An 18,601-nucleotide genomic window follows, 5' to 3' on the forward strand; every position below is an offset into this window, starting at 1 on the left:
TTAATGCTTTTGTAAGTATTGAAGATTTTGTATGTATTACTGATTTTGTTTGTAGGATGTCTGATGAACATATCTTTGAAGTGAGGCATCTTGAAAACTCAGCAGAAAAATTCACAGTCAACTAGAAGGATAAGGTTTGTTCATGCAGAAGATGGGAGCTGACGAGCCTACCTTGTGTGCATTCACTTTCAGCCATGAAGAGTAGGAACCATAAGTTTGATGACTACATACCTGATTATTATAAGAAATCAAGATATATGGAAGTCTACAAACCTGTTATTTTTCATGTTAATGGCTCTAATATTTGGGCAAGAATAAAGTATCCTGGTATTTTGCCCTTAAAATATAGGAAAATGCTTGGAAGGCCAAAAAAAGAAGAAGGAATTTAGAGCAAGGTGAGATTGATGACTCTGATATAAAATTGAGAAGGATTGGATTCATTATCAAGTGTAGCAGATGTAAAAAACCAGGTCACAACAAGCTTACTTGCAAGGTGCAAGAACTAGTCGAGCATCCCAACAAGTGCCTACTTAAGCATCCCAGCATGTTCCATCACAAGCATCTCAACCTGTTCTATCTCAGGCATCCCAACCGGTTCCATCACAAGCATCCCAACAACCATGTCAAGCATCCAAGCAAGTGACACCAAAATTCAAGCAATGAATCAAATTTTGGACCTATGATGCAATGCTAAGGTATTTTGGACCTATGATGTAATGTTAAGGTATTTTTGACAAGTAATGTTATGAACCCGTGTTATGAATCTATGATTTCTTTTGGTATTTTGAACCCATGTTAATTCTAAATTTTGAACATATGATTGCTATTGGTATTTTGAACCTATATTATGTTTGAAATTTGAACCTATGTTATGTTTTAATTTTGAACCTATTTTTGCTGTTGGTATTTTGAAACCAACTGATAAATATTGATCATTTTATTGAGTTTAAAGCAAACATAATGAAATGGAAACACATTATTGAGTATAAAGCAAACATAATGAAATGGAAACATATAATTGATATTTTAATTGAAACTGATACAACCGTTGCAACATTTTATATACCAATACATTCTAAAACAAAATGCTACATTTAACTCAAACTATTTCAAACTGATAAACTTGTTACAACATTCTAAAAACAACCACAACTAAAACAATACAAAACAGTCTCTTCCAATTTTTTTCCAGATTCATCATCTTCTTTAATTGAATTTGTATGTCCATAATCTTTTTCTTCAGCCGGGGCTGACTTTAAACACTCACCTCCATTTTTGCAACCTCAAGATCATGTTGAAGCTTCTCCAACCTACTATTTTGATTCGTCATAAACCGATATTTCTCATCTTCCGAATCATCATAGAACCACTAAAATATCCACAACCAGCTTATGTTGCACCTTGTGTATTTCATATTGTATCCCAATCAGAACAAAAATAAGGTAAAAACGAATTTACCTTATTGTATCCCATGACTACTCTTTGAAGAGCTTCTACTGTCACAAATTATGGGATACAATAAGATAAATTTTTGTAATGACACCAACATAAATAAAATATCAAATTGTTTAGTTCCTCAAAGTTTTAATGAAATCTAACACTTCATCTATCAACAAGGACTTCAACATGTTTAAGGAAGTCTCAACTAGTCCACATTCAACTATTTTTACATCTGAATAACTTTCTTTCGACTATAGAAAATTTGAGCAACTCTAAATTCACTTTGACTATTTGATTACTTATTTTTAAGTGTATACATATTAATAAATTATACACTTTAAATCATAATTCATACTCTTAATAAAGACTAAATTTCTCCATTTCTAAATTGTCAATTGTAATACTTCCAACAACAAATTGTTCTATACACGATATTCCATGTTTATTACTTCCTTCGTCCTATAATGAGTGATTTATTTGGAATAAAATAGTGTCTCTAAATGAATAATTCATTTTCTTTTCTAATACATTTTTTCCAATTTTATCTTTTAATTAATAAAAATTTCGTCATTTTTAATACATGATAGGGACATTATAGTAAAAATATTAATTTTATCTTTTATACACTTTTCTTAATGAAATGACATTATGGGTTAGGCATTTCTTCATGGCTTGAATGTGCACATACATGAACATCAATTTAGGCATGGCAACGGGGCGGGTCGGGACGGTTTTTACGTTCCCCAAACCCAAACCCAAATCCCCAATCAATCCCTGTTCCCCACCCCAAACCCAAACGGGGATGGGGAATTAAAACCCAAACCCGTCCCAAATGGGTTCGGGTATCCCCGCCCCGCCACCATCTATTTCGTAAAATTAATTTTTTTAATAAAAATATTTACTTTTTCAAAAATCAAATTACATTATAAATAAAAAAATAAAACAATCTCAAAAAATTTCATACATACATTTTAAATATTTAAAATAATAAATACAAATCAAATTATCAAAACATCACCCACATACTTATTAATATAAATTATGAAATATAAATAATAATGTACATGTTGAAATAAGCGGGACGAGTTCGGAGTGGGTACTAGTGTTCCCGTTACCCGACCCATCCCCATATTTTATAATCGGGGAAAACCCAAACCCGAACCCAAACCCAGTCAAAGCGGGTTTTCCCCGTTAACTTCGGGGCAGATTCAGGTGGGTATCCGCCGGTGTGGGTTTTATTGCCATGTTTAAACATCATCCTTAGTTTGGAGAGCATAAACATCTAAACATAGTTTTATCCAAATGAAGCAAAACTAGATCTAACAAAACAAATTGAGAAGAAACAGAAAAAAAAATAAAAATAGAACTCTGACACACACAGTTTACACTTTAAGCATCAAAGTCCAACAAAGTCCATCCATCTCCATCCGTCCATTGTCCAACAAAGTCCATCCATCTCCATCCGTCCATTTTGGTTGACTAGAAAACAATCTGACCCCTCAAATTTTACGTTACCATTACTTTACTACTAAATCACTAAATTAAAAACATTTATTAATAATTTCCTCTGACAACAATCCAACGGCCACGATTTCGTTTTCTTTCACCTTTTTCTTTGGGGTTTCGTTTTGGGAAAACTGTTCTCAAGGATTTAGGGTTTTTCTTGATTCGTCACTCTCCTAGATCCGCCACCAGAGCTAGGAGAAACATTGCATGCTTCTTTAACTCTGCAATTTGACTTTAGTTATGGCTTCTTCGTATCAGGGTTCCGTTAGTGCTGCCCAGGTTTTTTTTTTTTTTTTTTTTGATTTTTTTGAATCTATTTTGTTTTTAGGTTTTTTGATTTGTGTAAAGTTATAGTCTTTTTTTTTTTTGATTTTGCAGGTGGGTTCTTACTTCGTTGGACAGTACTATCAAGTTCTTCGTCAACAGCCTGATCTTGTTCATCAGTTCTACTCCGATTTAAGCTCAATGATTCGTGTTGATGGCGATTATACCGAGAATGCATCTGATGTGTTGGTAATACATATTATACTCACTCAAATTTGTTTTTTTTTTTTTTTTTCAGTTTGTGGTTTCTGGGTCAGAAAGTTAGTGATTTGGTATTTTTATGGATAGTTGATTGGGTTGGATTGGATTGGATTGTGTTGTTTTGCAGCAAATTCATAATGTCGTTACATCGTTGAATTTTTCGGCAATTGAGATCAAGACAATCAATTCTCTTGACTCTTGGAATGGAGGAGTGGTTGTGATGGTTTCGGGGGTTGTTAAGATCAAGGATATCAATAGGAGGCAGAGGTTTGTTCAAACGTTCTTCCTTGCACCTCAGGAGAAGGGTTACTTTGTGCTCAATGATATATTTCAGTTTGTTGAGGATGAAGTAGTGCATCAGAATCTCATACCGGTGACATCGGAGAGGATTGAATCACAGCCACATGTTTCTGCTTCTTACGCTGAACCGCCAGGTATTTTATTGCAGAATTATTTTTTAAGGATGTTTGTTTCTAGTTTAACCGGAAATGTCTGTGCCCCTATCTGTTTAGGGTTTATATAAACTGAAAACCTAGTTAAAAAATTAATGGTCCATGCATTCAGTATCTTCCTATTTAGTAAATGGTACTTTCAAATAACCTGGCTTAGGAGAATTGGCTTCATGGTGATGGTGATTATAGGAAAAATGTATGTGTATCTTTAAATTTTTAGTTGACTAAAAGATGCATGTGCAATAATTTGGTAGTCATTAATCTTTTTATCAGCTTCGGACTATGGTTTTGAGGAAGAAGTTAGATAATATATCAACTCAGTTCATATAGATTATAGGAAAAATGTATGTGTATGTTTACATTTTTCATTGACTAAAGCATACTTCGTGCAATAATTTCTTAGTCATTAATCTTTTTATCAGTTTCGGACTATGGTTTTGAGGAAGAAGCCAGAGAATATATGAACTCAGTTCATATAGATGATGATCCAGTGGACAAGTATAGTCTTCCTGAGCAGCAGCAGCAATTACAAGAAGATCTCGAGACTGAAGTTGTGGTGGAGGAAACACCTACACCAGAGGCATATCAACCAGTGCATAATGTTGCTCATACTATCCGTGAAACCCCTGTCGCTCTTGTGGAAGAGTCTTTTGAGGAGCCTGCTAAGAAGACTTATGCATCTATTGTATGTACAACTTTCAGTTATAGCTTTTTTTATGTTTATTAAACAACATTTTTTTAGTTTTGATACAGTGTGAGCAAAAAATCTCTTTACACTGCCCATAATCAAAGTTTGACATCATTGATGGATATGTGTCTATCTTTTTGTATTGTTTTAGTTTTGGTAGTGTCAGTAAAAAATCTCTTTACACCTATGAACTATGAAGCACGGACACCCCAAACATGACACAGACACAACTACACGTGTAATAATTTGAAAAATGAATAAATTAAACATAATCACAAGTGTCAGTGTCCGACACGGACACATACACCCCCTTTTTCAGATGTGGCGGTGCTACATAGCTTTACACTGCCCATAAACAAAGTTTGACATCATTGAAAAATCCGTGTCTAGTTTTTTTGTGTTTTGAACTTTCCTTGGGATGGTAACTTGTTTTTGATGGAATTACTAGCTGTCATTTAACTGCCGAGAGAATTTTTTTTTTTGTCTCTTAATGCTGGAAGAAAATCTAAACATGAAGTAGGCTCAAAAATAAGTGCATGTTTTTTTTTTGGTTTTAGAAAGTTACAAACTTTAGTTTGGATATTTCAAATGCCAAGCCAATACATTCTAAGGCCCGAGCCCGAAGGAATTAAGGTTTCCTTTTTGTCAGAATTTAATACTTTTGAAGCTCCCTTTAATGAAAATATTAGGCATTAAATATTGAGACACTGTTTAACTTATATCCCTTTTGTTGTTTGCTGGACTCAAACCTGTAGTAAAGGAAAGTATTTTACATGTTTTTGCCGCCGTCTTAATACCGTCATGTTTGAATGAATTTGTAGTTACGTGTCTCCAAAGGCCACTCAGTGTTGCCTGCTGCACCCGAACATGCCACACAGCATTCTTTTCAAAGTGCTCCTCCTTCAGAGTTTAATCATGTGACACAGCCTGCTGCTCAGCAGCCTGCTTATCAGCACTCAAGCTCAGCATCTGCCTATGTTTCAGAGTCGGGGGCCGATGCAGCAGTGGAAGGCTACAGATTTGATCAAGGTTTGATTCTTTTTCCTGATATAATTGTTTTATTAGTATTTGTGGTATGGTATCTGTATAATTTTTAGTACTTATGTTGATGATACGAGGGGATTTTTTATTCACTCATCCTTCCGACCGTCACTTTAGGCGTGTTCTTGACTGCTGCATTTGTTACCTTAAATGACGGTTGTTTAATTTTTTACACTATTGTCCTACACTCCTACTTGTTGAAATGTTTTTTAAGCAGTATTGTCTGGGAAGAGACATCAGAAATTGTCAGGCATAAACTTTTATTCCCAAAGGAATTTTAAAAATCGAACTCGAGTATTCTCTATGGTAAAATTGGTGTTTTGTTCTATGACTCTGGTAATGGTATTTCTGTGACTATGCTCTACCTGAGGTGCATTATTAAAGATTTGAAATCAATATTGTCTTAGAATTTACAGTTGAGTCATCAAGTTAACACCTGATCTATAACTGTTCCAGAAGAAGTAACATCTGTCTATGTGAGAAACCTGCCTGCTGATATTACCGAAGCTGAGATTGACCAGGAATTCAAGAATTTCGGCAGAATTAAGCCGGATGGAATATTCGTAAGGGTTAAGCAGGTAGCTCCTCATTACATAAGACTGAATAACTATACATTCAACCAAGGAAAAAAGCAAAATCTAAAATAGAACTGGGTGTTTACAGGAAATTGGAGTTTGCTATGCATTTGTGGAATTCGAAGATGTTACTGGCGTTCAAAATGCGCTTCAGGTTTGCTGTTATTTTATTTAAATATTTTTTTGCTTTTAGACATTATATATTTGATTATCTAATTTTCTCATACCTTTAATAATCAGAAAACATAATAAAGATACTGGATGCGGTTCTACATTTTTATTTGCTTGATCTTGCTATCAGTCAAATTGCAACATGCACTTAATCATTTGTTTTCCTATTCCTTAAAGCGATAACATTCTCCATTCCTTCATTTGATTTATTGTCATCATCAGATTTTTTCATATGGATGTCATGTTAAATTGTCGTGGTTTCATTTTATATTTTTAATTTTATGCTTTATTTTCCTGGTTTATATATATTTGAAGCATGATTTCTATATTATTGTGCAACCAAAATCTGTGGATATAGGTTTTTAATTTAATCTACATTTTGATGTCAAATATCAATATCTAACGCTGTTAAAATTTCTGCTTATAAACTACATCTAACACTGTTTCTCTATTAACATCAATGGTCTTGTTATACCTATGCTGTAATAACTGCACTGTCCATATTATTTAGTGACACAATTTTTTATTCACATTTGTCTAAATTTATGCAATGTTATTGTAGGCTTCTCCAATACATATGGATGGAAGACCAATATACATTGAGGAGCGTAGACCAAGCACTAGCAGTGCAACTCGAGGAGGAAGTAATGTCCATTTCTTTTGCCTCAATTTCTTACTCTTTCTAATGTTATGAGAGTTTTACCTTTTAGTCAGAAAGATTTGAAAGTATTTATTGCTAGTTGTTACTTCCGTTGCTTAAGGGACCATGTGTGTCTCTCGTCTGTGCAGTAGCTTTAATGCTCTTATTTTTAGACCTGTGGGTGTTCTTGCCGGGTCTCATTTGTGCGTGCATGCCATATTAGTTTTACAGAGGACTGATAGTTATGGCTGTACATGCTAATGTACTGGTTGTTGTGATGGCTTTACCAACCCCGGGGATCTTGTTTGAAACTGAAATATGACTGGGCTGGGGTATGTATTATAGAGTCCAAGTGTGATAAAATGGAATAATTATTGCAATTTGGGTGCTGCTTGGTAGTGATGCCTTGTGGGGAGCTGAAATTTTATCATTAATCGTTTTTGCTCTGAAATTTATGTGGGCATATTTCTGGAATCCATTTGGTTGCATGAGGTTGTGCAGGGTAGGAGGTAATTAATAAAGGAGAGCATATTTTTCTGACAATTTGTTGCTGCTATTATATCTACCAAAGGAATGGGTGGCAGCGTTGAGAATTGCCAAAAAATCATGGGAGCTGTAGCATACTTGTTTTTGTTTGCCTAATTTAACTCAGGGTTAGGTTTAGTGTTGCCAACAAAGGTTATTGGACATTTGTGCAACTGTCAAATGATTGTTGTTTTAAAGAATTGTGGGTTTGGATCTGAATGTACGGTTTGGTATTGAAGGCCTTTTGTTCTATCGCTCTATTCTAGTAGATATTTTAAAATAATTTAGGGAGCTTCTAAGGTAGACATGCCAAGAGACTGGAGGTTTATTCATGAGCCTGTTTGTTTTGAAGTTTGTTTTTATTCTTGTGCTTTTATGAATAACTGTATCTTGTTGTTGACCTCGTCTTAATACCGGTTTTCTTTCTTCAATACTATTTGAAAATGATGTCTTTGAATATGGATTTCATTCAGTACTTTTAGTATTGTGTTAGTTTGAGTGTTTTGTCTTTTAGTTTTCTTATGAAGTAGTGATTTTGTGTTTGTAATATTGATATTGATTTCCTATGTCTATTTCAGGAGGAAGGGGAAGAGGTAGAGGCAGTTATCCAACAGATGCTCCAAGAGGGCGTTTTGGTGGTAGGAGCTCGGGAAGGGGATATTATCAGGATACTTCAGACTATACCAGACCCAGAGGCGACAGTTATGTTCAGTATGGTTCACGATAGGAAGATGTCGTGAAAGCGTGGTTGAATATGTAATTCGAGGGGCTTATACAATTAGTGAAATCTGAGTTTGATTCGGTATCTAGTGCACAACATTTTCCTTGTATGGTTTCATGAAAAGGATTCTTACATTTTGAGTGTCTTTAAAAGCTGTTGAGACTTAATAGTTTGTTTTGCGAGTATAGATCAGTTAGTTCCCTTTGAATGGTTTTTATGATGCCGTTCAGGTGGGAAGTTTTGTTATTTATATTACGTTATGTCAGGATGATGGATGTTTTTTCAAATGAGAAAAAGTGTTGAAAGGAAAAAAAAGGATTCCGAGGGTTGTGCTTCTGATCATTTCATTGCTTTTCTTGAGACTAATTTTGGTAGTATCTGGAGAAATATTAAGGTTCAATGTTTTAATTTGGCTAGGGGTTCTGAAAATTAGGATAAAACCTTTTCTTTGGGTGTGTTTGAGAGTTGAATGTTGAGATGGTTTTGTATATATGAAATTCCAAAAAATTGAAATAACAGGATAGACACTCAATCAACATTTCAATCCTTTTAAGAAACAAATGTTAACTTAGTTTTAATAAAGAAAAATAAATCTCCCCTCTACCTTTCAAAGTTCTCATTTCAAACGTATTCTTAGGCCTTGTTTGCTAGTTTGGAAATTTGTATTATTAAGAAAAATGTATATCTTTTGTCAAGTTAGTGACTATTTTTCTTCTTATTTTTGTCCAAAGTTCTCCATTCTAAACTAGACCTTAGATATTCAATACAGTTTCCAGCAAAAACACATTCTAACTAAATTATTGTGACGACGAGAATTCTGCTGTAGGATCTTTTCAACAAATAATGCTATTGCTATCTCTTCAGTTATCTTGAACTTACCATTGACTTTAAGCTTATTGGTTGCGATACTTAAATTCATGTCTTTTATTAGATTTTTTTATACCATTGAATATAATGTTACTAGCAAGAACAAATCTCAAACACAACACTTGATTAATTAGTTTGTTGATTACTTAAATGGCTACAAACCGAAAGAACCAACACTGCAAAAGAAACACAGCTTGTGATTTCCTGTTCTCTACAATAAAATCTCAATTCATCTCAGAGACCCTTATATACATCAGAAAATGTTATCAGCATTTCTCTTCTAAGCACCAGTAGTAGCCATAGCTCCCACATGAAAATGTTGAGGCAAGCATTGCATCTCATCAGAACCTGCATCCTCATCTTCCTCTGCGTCCCAAAGGAAGCTCGCATACGCCGCTTGTACATGACTGACATGTCATCAAATGAAAACACAAACAATTGTTAGAATGATTTTCCAACATCTAAGGTTGTTTTTACATTACATTACATCAGTACAACAATGTTCTGATCCGAATGTACCTGTCTTCAGGAGAGGCTTGTACCGCTCTTTCAAAATAGCTAGAGGCTCTTTCTTCATCCTGATACAGCTCCCAAACTAGTTTTCCATACTGTGATAGAACTTCTCCATCATTTGGATCTGCTAATATCGCTCTGGAATAATATTCCTCTGCCCCTTCACGATCTTGTTTACTCTGCCAAATCATAAACAACATCAAATTTCCAATCATCACCAATACAACTAAGTTTGTATGCAGAAATAGAACTTACCTGATACAAAAACTGAGCATAGTTTCTCAGAAACAATGAATTCCCAGGATTTTGCTGCACCATTTTCTTGTAATATTCTTCCACCTCATGATTATTATTATCTCCATCATTCCCTCTAGATCTCATGGAATTAGAATCACTACCTCCTCCATTGCCTCCTCTGCAGCCACCACCTATTCCATCACCACACACCTCAACACCAAGCCCTTTTGCAAGATACATTTCTTTACTACCAACCTTTCCCTTTTCCCCAAAACTCACTCTACAAACTCTATCCATTTCTCCACTCACCTTCATACCACTCATCATCACACTAAACTCATCATCATATCCTTCTTCATCTTCAACATCACTTTCTTCCACATCTTCCTCTTCTTCAGGCAAACCGGTTCGCTTAGAAAGAGAGAAAGACGGAATAGTCTCAAGTGGCAAGCATCTTTGTTTCAATGAATACCTCCTAGAAGAATGATCCATATAACTGAATCTCTCTTCATTAGCATAAGCTAGATCTTCCAAGTTTCCTTCGGATTGAACTCTTCTAATCAACCCTTTGTTTTGTCTTTCAAGATCAGCAATGGAAGGGGAAATCGGAGAAGAACTGCATGAGAGATTAAGGGAACCAGATTGGTGAAAAGAGAGTTTGTTGTGATTGTGATTGTGAAGTGTTGGTGGTGGTAGATGCTTGAGTGCATGACAAGGTTCATGATGATGATTAGGACTATCAAAGGAACTGGATGAGAGAAGAGAACCAAGAACTGGTGTTGAAGAACTTCTTAGCAACATGTTTTGTGATTAAAGCAAGATCAGAGAAAAGATATTTGTAGTATAGACAAGCCAACAAATGAAAACAATAATTTGACAAATCAAATAATAAAATAAACAAGATCCTTATATAAGGTAAATGATTGAATAAGAAAAGTATTGAAATGGAATGAATGAATGGTGGAGAAGGTGTTTGGATCAGAAGTTTGATATGGTTTTTGTTTGATTAAAGGGACGGTGGGAATGAAAAGTGGTAGATGTTGTGAATGTGAGTGTCTTTCTTGTTTGCATTAAACATTAAAACGTGATGTTAAAGTATATAAGTCAAGTAGTACTACTGTTGCACCAACCAACTAGGAGGGTCACATGTGATTATGTGATGAGAAGAGCATATCCTCCGTTGATTCACGAGAATCTTTTATTGTACGTACACGTGCATATTCACATGCAAGTTGAAGTTGGACTATTATAATTCTCATCAAAATTGATTACTGATTGAAGTTGATTCATTTCTTAACCGTCACAAAAATTGTTTGGTTAAAGGTATGGTCTTTATACACAAAAAGTGTACGCGCGTTGCTTTAGAAGCTACAGCTTAGAGTTTGTGCATTTTCGTAGTCAAGTTTTCAACAAACTTGCGGCGGCGGTGACCAAAATGCACACACAAACATGCTATTGTTATGTAATTCCTCCGGCCATGAATTATAAAATATTTTTTTTTAGGTTTATTAAATAATAAATGTATCTAGTTTATATAAAATACCAGATATATTAATTATTTAATCAACCTACAAAAACAATATTCGCTTGTAATAATGGTTAGAGGGAGTAAAACTTTTATGGATACCCTTGAAACAATAAGAATTCTCTTTGATAAACTTACTTTTTAACATGTTTATATGTTATTGAATAAAATTAGATTTTTTAAATTAATTCTAATTTAAAATTATGATTTGTATTTTTGGAGTTAAAATATAAGTTTTATAAAAAGTTATTGTTTGTTCATTTTTATTCAAAAGTAATTTTTTGTCGAGTAGATTAGTGGTTTAGAGTTTCATTTTTAAGGTCAATAAGTAGGGATGACAAATAGACCCGCATTCGTGGGATCCACCCGTACCCGAACTTGAATTAATGGGTGAAAACCCGAGTTAACTGGGTTTGCATTCGAGTGCCACTTGATATTTCGGGTGTGAGTTTGGGTAGTGTGAAACCCGCGCCCGAAACTCGAAATCACACCCGCTTATATATATATATATATATATATATATATATATATATATATATATATATATATTATGGAAAATTATAGAAAAAATGTATTTTATATATTTTGTTGCGGGTTCGGGTGAAAAAAACCCGAACTCAACGGATGTGGGCGTGAGTGTTATTTTGCCACTCGAACAACATTTGAGTTTAGGTCCGGGTATCGATTTCGGATTTGGGTAGTGTGAAACCCGCACCCGACCCGACCCGTTGTCATGCCTATCAATAAGTGAGATGTTACACGTTCACATTTGCACTTGATATTCTTGAACAACTCTTAGTTGAGCTGATTTAAGGTGATTATACAATAAATAATTTTAGTGGTCTTAAATTAATTTTGACGTATTTGATGCATCGATTACAATTTTTATAATTGATTTTTTTAAAACTAAAATTTATAAACTTGCATATAAATAATATTATATAACATTATGTTAAAACTTATTTTTCAATTTATCTTTTCATAAATATAAAGTCGTGCATTGTGTGGAAGCTTCCCCATAACAAGGTGTTCACGGATGAGCAATGAAAACACCGTAACTTTGCTTTTTTGTCTCGGTGTGATTTTTGTAAAGAGGTTGAATAAATATCTCGTCATTTGTTTTTTGATTGTAAAGTTGCTGCTCAACTTTGGCATTGGTTAGGGGAAAAGTTGAAGTTCCAGAGCCCTATTCTTGGCTGGTCAGAAGCGGAAAAACTTTTTAATAAAAGTGGTTCAGGCCAGTGCAAGATCACCAACATTGTTGCAGTTTTTTTTTTTTTGTTTTCAATGCCATCAGGTCAGCCCGTAACAAGGTCAGATTTCAAAATATTTGTTTCAGTATTACTTCTTCCACTTCTTCTATTTTGGAGGCTGTTGCTCTTGCTGCTAGTATCACAGATGCATCTTTTTTGGATATGTAGGAGTTTGAGACCATTAAAAATAATTGTGATGGTGCTGCTGTTTCTTCTTCTGATCTTTCTACGTCTGGAGGGATTGCGAGAAATAGTGATGGAGGTTTTATGGGAGCTTTTGCTGTTGGTTTGGGTATGTCCAATTCTCTCATTGCTGAACTTCCAATGCAATGTTTGCAATTGAGTTCGCCGATGAGAAAAATTGACACAATATTTGGTTGGAATTTGATTCGATGGCGATGGTAAAGGCGTTTAAGTCTCTTTTTTTGGTTGCCTTGGCATATTAAAAATAAATGAGTGAATTGTATGAATATAGTCACTAATTGAAATTTTGTAGTCTCTCGTATTTTTAGGAAGGGTAAGAGTTGTGCGCACTTGCTAACATAAATCTTAATCTTATTTATTCATCTTATTTATATTCCATCCTTGCTTGTTCAAGGACATATTTTGTAAAGAATACGTTAGATTTTCTATTTTTTAGGTCTATTTCTTCGTGGCAGGATCTTGGTGGCTGTCCCCTCTACCCTTTTTAACCATTTCCTTTTATTTATTTATCAATCATTATTAAAAAAAAGTTTAAATATAAATTATTTTAACTTTAAATATCTTTTAGTTATAACAATTTTAGAGAATTCATTTAAAATTAATTTTTATCACCAAAAAGTTAAACACACATTTAAATATAAATTATCTTTCACTTAACTCTAGATTTAAATTCATTGATTTTTTTTATATTTTGTGATCATTTAATCAATTTACAAGCTACTCACAAATGGATCAACCAATCATTAGTTAGTTCAGTGGTGATTGACGCTGAACTTGGTAGAGAGGACCATAGTTAAATTCCCGCTATTACGATCGAAAGGGAGCTAAAATCACTTGATGTCAAAACTGACCCAAAACCGGACTAAACTAGTGGTTATAAAAAAAAAAATTCCTAGTGAAGGTTATTATGTATGATGTTGATGATTTTTCTTGATCCATGGTATCTTTTTTCTTCATCATGTCTTACTTCTTATTTTGTGATCTCCTTCAGAGTCGAACCGGTTTCGTGACGTCATACCGGCCGAACCGGCATTGTTCAACTGCACATCCTATCTGAAAACTGAACCGAATTATTCATGTGTTCGGCTGACGGTTCGGACCATCCGGTCCGGTTTATTCCAAAACACTGCGTGTATCAACTTGAGCGCTTCATCAGTGACCAACCACCAAGGTTTCTCTAGTGCGTGATTTAAAATCCGTTAAGAAGAACAAAATACGCTAACAGAAGTGTTGTAGCTGCCGAGTGAAGATTTTGCTTGCACTCTTTCGCACCACCTCTTTCTCGGTAACTTAGGGTTTATTTATTTATTTATTTAGTTATAATTCTTTTTCATCTCCCTCCAATTTATTTTATAATTTTCTGATTCTTGCGCAACAGAACATAACATCGCAATTTTTGCTTAGTTCGTTTCGGCGATTCACGGAATCGAAATTTGTTGATTCATCGATCATGTTGGCCAAGAGATTAAGCTCCTTCCTTAAACTCTCCCCTAAACCTAACATTTCCAGGTAAGTTATATTTTGCTTCTAGTAAATTCTTGATATTCAAAGCTTGCGATATTTTTTTTCAGTTTTGTGAATATATTAGAGGTGAATTTACATGTATGTTCTTCAAGATTGCAAAATGTTAGGATTGCGTAGAGTTGAAAATAATTACAAAATTATTGGATGAAATTGAGTGGAATATGTTCAATTTGTAGTTCTGGAACATATTTGTTTCAATTTGCTAGGGTTTGCGTGTTGAAGCTTTGAGCCATTATGTGAATAATTAGTGATTCAGAATTTAACGCAGTTCTCAATTTAAAATAGGTGAAAAATGTATTTGATGTAGTTTTGTTAAATAGCGGCGGCACAACACTACAGCATTGTAGAATTTGAAAAAACACTTTTGTTCCACAATACGCCGTAGTACCGTTGCATAACATAATTTAATCAAACCCCTATTTTCTGCAATTTCATGTAACCTTTTGAACTTTTAAAAAATCTATTTCATGAAATATTCTACGAAAATCGGACAAGCATAGTTATGAATCCCGGATTTCAGTGAAGTGACTGACCCCAAACAACAAAGGATTTGTTTAATAATTTGCTGAGAGTTAGACATCAAACGCATGTTCATGAAGTTTGAGAGTGGCGAGCTTGTAAGAAATCACCAAAGTTGGCTGTACAAGATGCTGGTGTGCATTGGGTCCTTTGGTGGAAGTGATAGAGGTCACAGTTTGTGGTCATTTTCCTAGAAAATAAACCTGATATTACTTCTAGAAGGGAAGACGAGGAAAATACCAATTGAGAATAGGTTTGACAACTCACAAAACTTTTCCCCATATGAAAATCGGCAACCATAATTTTCCATGATAGTAGCTTTGATTGCTATTTTAGAAAAATGCATTGCTATGGAATTCTTGGGCAACTGCGAACAAGTTCACTGCTATACCCATATAGAAGATTATTACATTTGTGGTAGCTATAACCTATTGAAGAGTATTTCATTCTAGTATTTCACTATTAACTTCAAAATGTCAATCTTCGCAGCTCAATAAAATGATCAGATTATGTGATTCTAGTTAGGAAAGTTATCATTTACATTAATCAGGGTAAATTGACTGATTGATGATTTAGTAAATTGAGTCCTAACACAAAAGAGCTAAAATACTTATTCTTCAAGTTCAGCTGAAAATGTTCAGAAATGAAAAACATAAAAGTACTCTTTACCATTACTTGTTGAAATTGAAATCATAATATGAATGGTCCATGATTGTAACTACCAATTTTAACTAATTTGCAGTGCCGTGAAGGATGCAGATGAAAAACAGGGTAAATATTTTGCCCGTAAAGCAGTGTCGTTTGTTTTGATTACTATTACAGGCGGTGTTGCTCTGAGTGCTCTTGACGACCTTTCTATCTATCATGGTTGTAGCAGGTAAATATCAAGTTTTATGTGTTATTCTTTTCTTACTTTAATCTCACAGGAATACATTTGGCATGCATGAAAAACTCTTAAAAACTATGTCTTAGCTTTTGACATTCTGTGATTTAGACTTTAGAATAATAAGAAGCCCGAAATAGGCCATACAATTTTATGTACATTGTCCACGGTATTTCCAATCCCATAAGTTCTTCAAGAGTGCCAATCTTTTTGGTTAGAACTGAAAGTTGAACATCCACTTATCTCCTTCTACATGACAATCTCTAATAGTAATGATGGTTATATCCAGAGCAAAATAAATTTGATAGGTAAGTTCAGCATCCAAGCTTGTACTTATCTTTCGATTCAACATTACTTTATAGTTTTTTAATTTCACCCAATAGAAAAAAAAGCAGTGCATGCTAATCAGATCTGGAAAACTAAGAATAATTCTAAATTCTGTTTTCATTTTCAACTTTCACTAAATTACAAGAGTATCACTTGGCTTTCACTTTATTTCTGTTTTCAATGATTTGTGTAAGAAATTGTAACATTCCTTTCGTTTCACAATTTCCTTTAGAGAACTTTAAAAATAGGAAATAAAGTGAAAACAATGTGGCATCTTTGTAATCAGTGAAAACATAGAAGAAAATAGGAAATATTTGCTGGTACTAAAGGGGCTCTAAGACATTTCTTCTAGTCATTTTATACAAACTTCCAGTATTACAGTTATAGCATCCTTGTAATTTGTCGTCAATTATAATAACCCCTAGGTGACCTTGGTATATCACAATTTTCAAACTCTTTGTCGTTATCCCTCAAATTGAATATTATTACTATTTCTATCTGCTTTCATCTTTTTCTCAGTAGATATTGGATAGTAAGCATCTCGAAGATGAAAACTTTCTGAAACCCTATTAGTCTATTACCAATACTTATAAAAAAGGATTCTCAACTACTGCTCGTTATATTTCAAAATTGAAAATTTGTTCCCCATGGCAGCTTCTAAAAGTATAACCCGTGTAATCTGCAGCAAGGCCATGGAGGATGTAAGCAAGAACCAGGCAATAATAGATGCTATTGGAGAACCAATTGTTAAAGGTTCATGGTACAATGCATCTCTTGCAGTGGCTCATAAGAGGCAATCTGTATCTTGCTCATTTCCCGTTTCTGGACCACTAGGCTCAGGTGTCTTACAGCTGAAGGCAGTCCGCAATGGAGGTTAGCAATTTGAATTTTCATTTTAATAATTTGAATGCCAACTACTTCTGTCTATAATTAACTAATTATTACTACCATGATGCTAAATGAATCTGGTTGCTTGCTATGGCTTCTTTGAAACAGATGACTCTTGGTCTTCTTTTTTTCTTCCTCGTGATTGGGAAATTTTAGTCATGGACGCTCTCCTCCATGTACCTGGGAACGAGGAGAAGCATCAGACATTACGAATTAATCTCTCACCCAAGTTGTCTCCTTCTATTGCTTGCACCGACTGTGTCGCTTGTCCATCCGATAGATCAGAGGCGAAGTTGAGTTCCAATCAACAATAGTAAGCTTAAGTGGCTATCTATATTTCAACTATAAACACTTGTTTCTGGTTTTAAACCTTTTACATGAGGCAAAACAATAGAATTATAATTGTAAGCATAAGTGGAAATCTTTCTTTCAACTATAAACAATCTTTTTTCTTCTGGTTTTTAACCTTTTACATGAGGTATTGTTTATTTGGGAAGGGATAAATTTTAATGTTTCTTAAGGTGTAATATGTCAATATCATTCATCATTGAAAATAAATGTTGGCTTGAGGGTTGTAATTTCCCCTTATTCTGCAGTATCGTTTCTTTTTACTGGTAGCTGTTTTTTTAAGACTCACATTTGTACTTTTGTTTTCTACTTTAATTTAGAGAAGATCATTTAGAAATTGGTTCACACTCTTGAGTTGATTTCATTTTGTTTGAAATATCATAATTAGAATTTTTTATCCGCATACTAGTAAGCTTGTTTCTATGGTATATTGTTGGTGAATGTTTGCATTATTTGCACACTAAGCACAAAAAAAAGAAAATAAATTTGTTGTATAGAAAATAATGATTAAATCATAATAATAAAAAATTAGAGTAATTTTACTCTTAAACAAACAAGGGTTTTACTAGCTAGTGTTCCAAAAATATTGGTTAAATTATATTTTGAATACAATTGGTTACCCCATACAATTTTTTACTTTTGTCACATTTGCAAAAAGGAATTTGTACCAAAATAGTAGTTATGGAAGCCCTTCCATTCTTATTAGCGATGGCGCTCAAGTTTCTTGTTATCATATTCTCGAGAATGGGGAATTTGTACCAAAATAGTGTTATAGAAGCCCTTCCATTGGAATTTGTACCAAAATAGTGTTATAGAAGCCCTTCCATTCTTACCAGTGAAGTTGAGAAGTATGGTGCTCAAGTTTCTGGTAATCATATTCTCGAGAATGAGACCTGTAACGCCCCAGACTGCTTTCAGGATGATCGACTGACCCCATAAACCAACACGGGTCTTTTCAGCATGCTTTGACCTCACTCGCACGCTTTCCGGGAAACTTCCCAGAAGGTCACCCATCCCAATACTACTCCAAGTCAAGCACGCTTAACTGTGGAGTTCTTACGGAACGGGCTCCCGAAAAGAAGATGCATCTTATTGGTATAGGTAGTACCCATCAATCCTTATAAGCTTTGCTTCAAACATGCAGTCCCATACCTGCACGACATCAGGATTCCTCTCATTCCGATGTGGCGACCACCCTAGCCCCCATTGGCCTCAGGTGTTCCATGCGG

At 34.4% G+C, this 18,601-nt stretch overlaps 3 protein-coding genes across 4 annotated transcripts; 2 read left to right on the forward strand and 1 right to left on the reverse strand.

Annotated features, from left to right (window-relative positions):
- Window positions 1–3,006: 3,006 nt before the first annotated feature.
- Window positions 3,007–8,534, forward strand: LOC131635325 (nuclear transport factor 2-like). The gene is made up of 9 exons (XM_058905944.1): window positions 3,007–3,225; window positions 3,325–3,459; window positions 3,599–3,905; window positions 4,346–4,608; window positions 5,433–5,640; window positions 6,109–6,230; window positions 6,316–6,381; window positions 6,961–7,042; window positions 8,142–8,534. The coding sequence occupies exons 1-9, from the start codon at window positions 3,187–3,189 to the stop codon at window positions 8,288–8,290; spliced, it is 1,371 nt and encodes a 456-aa protein (XP_058761927.1). The 5' UTR covers window positions 3,007–3,186; the 3' UTR covers window positions 8,291–8,534.
- Window positions 8,535–9,273: 739 nt separating this feature from the next.
- Window positions 9,274–10,944, reverse strand: LOC131635326 (uncharacterized). The gene is made up of 3 exons (XM_058905946.1): window positions 9,920–10,944; window positions 9,671–9,843; window positions 9,274–9,558 (listed from the first exon to the last, which is right to left on the reverse strand). Exons 1-3 carry the CDS (start codon window positions 10,700–10,702, stop codon window positions 9,432–9,434), a joined length of 1,083 nt encoding a protein of 360 aa, XP_058761929.1. The 5' UTR covers window positions 10,703–10,944; the 3' UTR covers window positions 9,274–9,431.
- A 3,069-nt stretch (window positions 10,945–14,013) lies between these two features.
- On the forward strand, window positions 14,014–17,654 carry LOC131635308 (uncharacterized). 2 transcript variants are annotated; one of them, XM_058905922.1, is made up of 5 exons: window positions 14,014–14,168; window positions 14,262–14,392; window positions 15,669–15,803; window positions 16,822–17,009; window positions 17,133–17,654. In XM_058905922.1, the coding sequence occupies exons 2-5, from the start codon at window positions 14,334–14,336 to the stop codon at window positions 17,336–17,338; spliced, it is 588 nt and encodes a 195-aa protein (XP_058761905.1). In that variant the 5' UTR covers window positions 14,014–14,168; window positions 14,262–14,333; the 3' UTR covers window positions 17,339–17,654. The 2 variants fall into 2 exon arrangements, with proteins under 2 accessions (XP_058761905.1, XP_058761906.1); XM_058905923.1 differs by having other exon boundaries at window positions 14,037–14,168; window positions 14,288–14,392.
- Window positions 17,655–18,601: the final 947 nt, after the last annotated feature.

Source organism: Vicia villosa, unplaced genomic scaffold, assembly GCF_029867415.1.
Source record: "Vicia villosa cultivar HV-30 ecotype Madison, WI unplaced genomic scaffold, Vvil1.0 ctg.001464F_1_1, whole genome shotgun sequence".
NCBI classification, from domain to species: domain Eukaryota; kingdom Viridiplantae; phylum Streptophyta; class Magnoliopsida; order Fabales; family Fabaceae; genus Vicia; species Vicia villosa.